Below are 4,095 nucleotides of genomic sequence, written 5' to 3'. Positions count from 1 at the left end.
TATAAAAAAGAAACAATTAAAGGGTACAGAGTATTCTCTGTACAAAAAATCTGGTGTAAAAATTAATTTTTCAAACGAAATTGCAGAACTCTTAAGAGGGCTAAAGTGTCTTGCCTGAAAAAATGAGCACTCATCTATTTATAATTGAGATAAGGAGATAGTGATAACAATTATTGATTTCTCAAAATTGACACTGGTTATGTTGATCATAATTTATTACATTATCATTAAAGAAGATTACAGAGGTATATTTACACTTTTAAGACTTCTAAATTCTGATTGTCAATTAATCAAATCTGTGTAGTCAGTCTGCGTAGTGCATACGGTGCAAACCATTATGTCAAGGCAAGGACAAGGAAAAACAGGGATATAGACATAAATAATAATCTTCAACTTGGAGCCCAATAGCATCTCTAGACAACCAATATTGACGATGGTTTGGCTACAATTCATATCCTTTTCAGCAATTTAGTGACATCGGAAGTCATAGAAATGCTCAAATTTTGATATGGAATAACCATATTTTAATTTATTTATAGACTTCAATCTGTTTTTGATTTGGTCCAAGACCAAAAAAGAGGTTACAGTTAATATAATATTATTATGTATTAATAATATACCTACAATAAATGATATATTAAAATTTAAAATTTTAGATGACATTTTTGGCTTTGACAATTCAACATCACTGTCTCCTTCTAACTATTAAATTCAAGGCCGCTAGACGACACTAGTAAGGGTGCTCCGCCAAGACTTGGACAATGGTTGACGGAGACTAAATCCTATAGGTCCTCATTGAAGTCAGTTTGTATGCAAATGTATTGGGTTCATCTATATATGCATGGTCTCGTATATATGTTATGCATACAACTGACATATACTTCATCAGTTTGAACTCTTCCTTGCCTTGGGTGCCTATGGGAATGAAAAGGAGATGCTGTCAATTACCGTCCTTCATTCTCTTGTGTGCACTTCTGTTTCTTCTAACCTTTAGACTTGGCTTCTGCTACGAGAGTTCTAAGGTGGTGGCAGGTTGCATAAAAGCTGAGAAGAAAGCACTTCTCAAATTCAAAGGTGGTCTCACGGACCCCTCGGGCCGGCTCTCTTCATGGGTTGGAGAAGATTGTTGTGTATGGAGGGGCGTGATTTGCGACAACAGAACAGGGAACGTTGTGAAGCTAAAACTCCAAAATCCATTTCCAATGAGTTTTTATACTGATGGAATGGATTATGAATTGGGAGGGGTGATCAGTCTGTCTTTGCTCGACTTGAAGTATTTGAGGTACTTAGACCTCAGCAAGAATAACTTTGAAGGCAGTCGAATTCCAAATTTCTTTGGATCTCTCATAAAGTTAAGGTATCTCAATCTCTCTGACGCGTGTTTTGGTGGTGCAATCCCACGAAGTTTGGGAAACCTTTCTGGCTTGCTTTATCTAGATATCAGCAATAACTTTGCAAATTTAGAGGCTAAGGATTGGAATTGGATATCAAGTCTTTCCTCTCTAAGGTACCTAAATTTGGGACGTGCGAACCTGAGCAAGGCCTCGTCTCATTTGCTTCAAAGTGTTAATTTTCTTCCTTCCCTTGTGGAACTGCACTTGCCTCGATGTCGGCTTTATAACCTCTCACCATCTCTTCCATCCATAAACCTCACATCTCTCTCAGTAGTTGAACTTTCCCACAATTTCATCAACTCAATACCCCACTGGTTATTAAATATCAGTTCCCTATTGCAACTTGGCCTCAGCTACAACCATCTCCAAGGTAGGCTTCCAGACAAATTTGAAGAACTTATTTCCCTCCAAAATCTTGACCTCTCTCGAAATATTTTATGGGGAGGCCAGTTGCCGCCAAGTTTAGGAAAGCTTTGCAATTTGCATACATTAAAGCTTTCCATGAACAATTTCAGTGGTGAGGTAACTGAACTCATCAACACATTATCAACATGTAATAATAGCAGGTTAGAGACGTTGGACTTGGGATACAACACTCTGACGGGAAGGCTCCCTAATTCATTGGGATACATAAAGAAGTTGAGGGAGCTTCGACTGCCGGAGAACATGTTCAGTGGTTCAATTCCCGACTCCATAGGGAACTTATCTTCCTTGGAGTACTTGTACCTCTCGGTCAATGAAATGAGTGGTCGCATCCCAGGCAATCTTGGGCAGCTCTCATCAATGATAGTGCTAGACCTCTCAGAGAATTCATGGCAAGGTGTTATAACTGAGACCCATTTTGCAAATCTCTCAAGCTTAAAGGAGTTGCAAATAACCAAACATTTGCCAAATATTTCAGAGATTTTCAAAATTGACCCTCGTTGGCTTCCTCCGTTCAAACTTAGATACATTAACATCAGAAATTGTGAATTGGGTACCAAATTTTCCACATGGCTTGAAAGTCAAAATGAGCTGAGAACTGTGGTACTCCAGAATGTTCGAATTTCGGGGTCCCTACATGATTTGCTCTTGAAATTGGATTTGCCTCTCGATAAACTGGATGTCTCTCACAACAACTTAAGTGGACAAGTGCATAACTCATTTCGTTTCAACTACGGATCCACAGTTGATCTACGGTCAAACTGCTTCGAGGGCCTTCTACCACTCTGGTCTTCCAATGTTAGTGAACTTTATCTGGGGAGTAACTTGTTCTCCGGACCAATTCCTCCAGAAATTGGCGAAGAAATGCCATTATTGACGTACTTGGACATCTCATCCAACCATCTAAATGGTAGCATCCCCTTGTCCCTAGGCAATTTAAAATATCTCTACTACCTGGACATCTCGAACAACAATTTTTCTGGTAAGATCCCAAGCTTCATTGGCTCTTTAAGTTCCCTTGGATATTTGTTTCTGGGTAGGAACAGGTTTTCTGGTGAAGTCCCTTCCAGCTTGCAAAACTGCACAAGAATGGGTATTCTTGACATTGGTGACAATCGACTCTCTGGAAATCTTCCTTCTTGGACCGGAGAAGCCATGCCAACTTTATTGATTTTTCGTGCCAGGAACAATTCCTTTACAGGGGACATTCCTTGGCAATTCTGTGGCCACTCTTATCTTCACATATTGGACCTTTCAAACAACAAGCTCACTGGGATAATCCCAACTTGTTTAGGGGATTTGATTGTCTTTAAATATGATTTGTATCATTGGTTTTCTAAGATACATAATATCAGCTTGTTGCTGGTCACTAAGGGTAGAATAATGGAGTACAAAGCAAGAACCCTTGACCTTGTGAAGATTCTCGATCTCTCCAGCAATAACTTATCCGGTGGCATTCCACAAGAACTGACCACACTTGGCATGTTGGGCACCTTGAACTTGTCAAGGAATCTGTTGACAGGAAAGATCCCAGAGATGATTGGGGACTTGGAAGATTTAGAAACCCTCGATCTTTCCCACAACAAATTTGTGGGTGAAATCCCAGCAAGCATGGCCTCTTTGACCTTTCTAAGTCACTTGGACCTATCGTTTAACAATTTGTCTGGTGAAATACCTACAAACAACCAGTTTCATACCTTTAACGATCCATCCATTTACGAGGGTAATCTTGCGCTTTGCGGGATTCCGTTGGCAACCAAATGCAGTGGCAGTGGCGAGACACCTTCTAGTGGGGGCAAAGGTGATGAAGACGCTGAAGGTCGGTTGGAGAAGCTATGGTTCTACTTGACTGTAGCACTAGGATTCTTCATGGGATTTTGGGGAGTCTGTGGTAGTTTGACGATTAAGAGACGGTGGAGACTTGCATTCTTCCGTTTTCTCAAGAAAATAACAAATGAAATTACTGGATTAGTCTGCCTAATGGCTAATTAGTTGAAGAGGATGTTTAATAGGTGAGTTAATTGCACTTAGAATAGATGTGATTTGGGTTATTGCAAACGATGACTTTATTTTTCAAAAATATTTATGAATTTTATTATTATTATTATTTTTTACTCAACATATTATTTATATATATATATATATATATGAAAGTCATCGATTTCTATTAGATTAGCAAAGGAAAAACCAAAACAAAATACGAATAGAGTAAAGAACAAACAAAATAAAGATGGGTAAAAAAAATAATTCGATAAATCGAGTTTATCTTGTTTGGTTT

General features: G+C 38.8%; 1 protein-coding gene across 1 annotated transcript; it reads left to right on the top strand.

Moving 5' to 3' along the window:
* Positions 1-917: 917 nt before the first annotated feature.
* LOC127803636 (receptor-like protein EIX2) lies at positions 918-3,809 on the top strand. Its single transcript, XM_052340032.1, has one exon. It carries the CDS (start codon positions 918-920, stop codon positions 3,807-3,809), a length of 2,892 nt encoding a protein of 963 aa, XP_052195992.1.
* Positions 3,810-4,095: the final 286 nt, after the last annotated feature.

Source organism: Diospyros lotus, chromosome 6 (genome assembly GCF_014633365.1).
Source record: "Diospyros lotus cultivar Yz01 chromosome 6, ASM1463336v1, whole genome shotgun sequence".
In the NCBI taxonomy this organism is placed as follows: domain Eukaryota; kingdom Viridiplantae; phylum Streptophyta; class Magnoliopsida; order Ericales; family Ebenaceae; genus Diospyros; species Diospyros lotus.
Note: the sequence above shows the minus strand (reverse complement) of the source record. Positions and strands in the feature narration are given on the sequence as shown.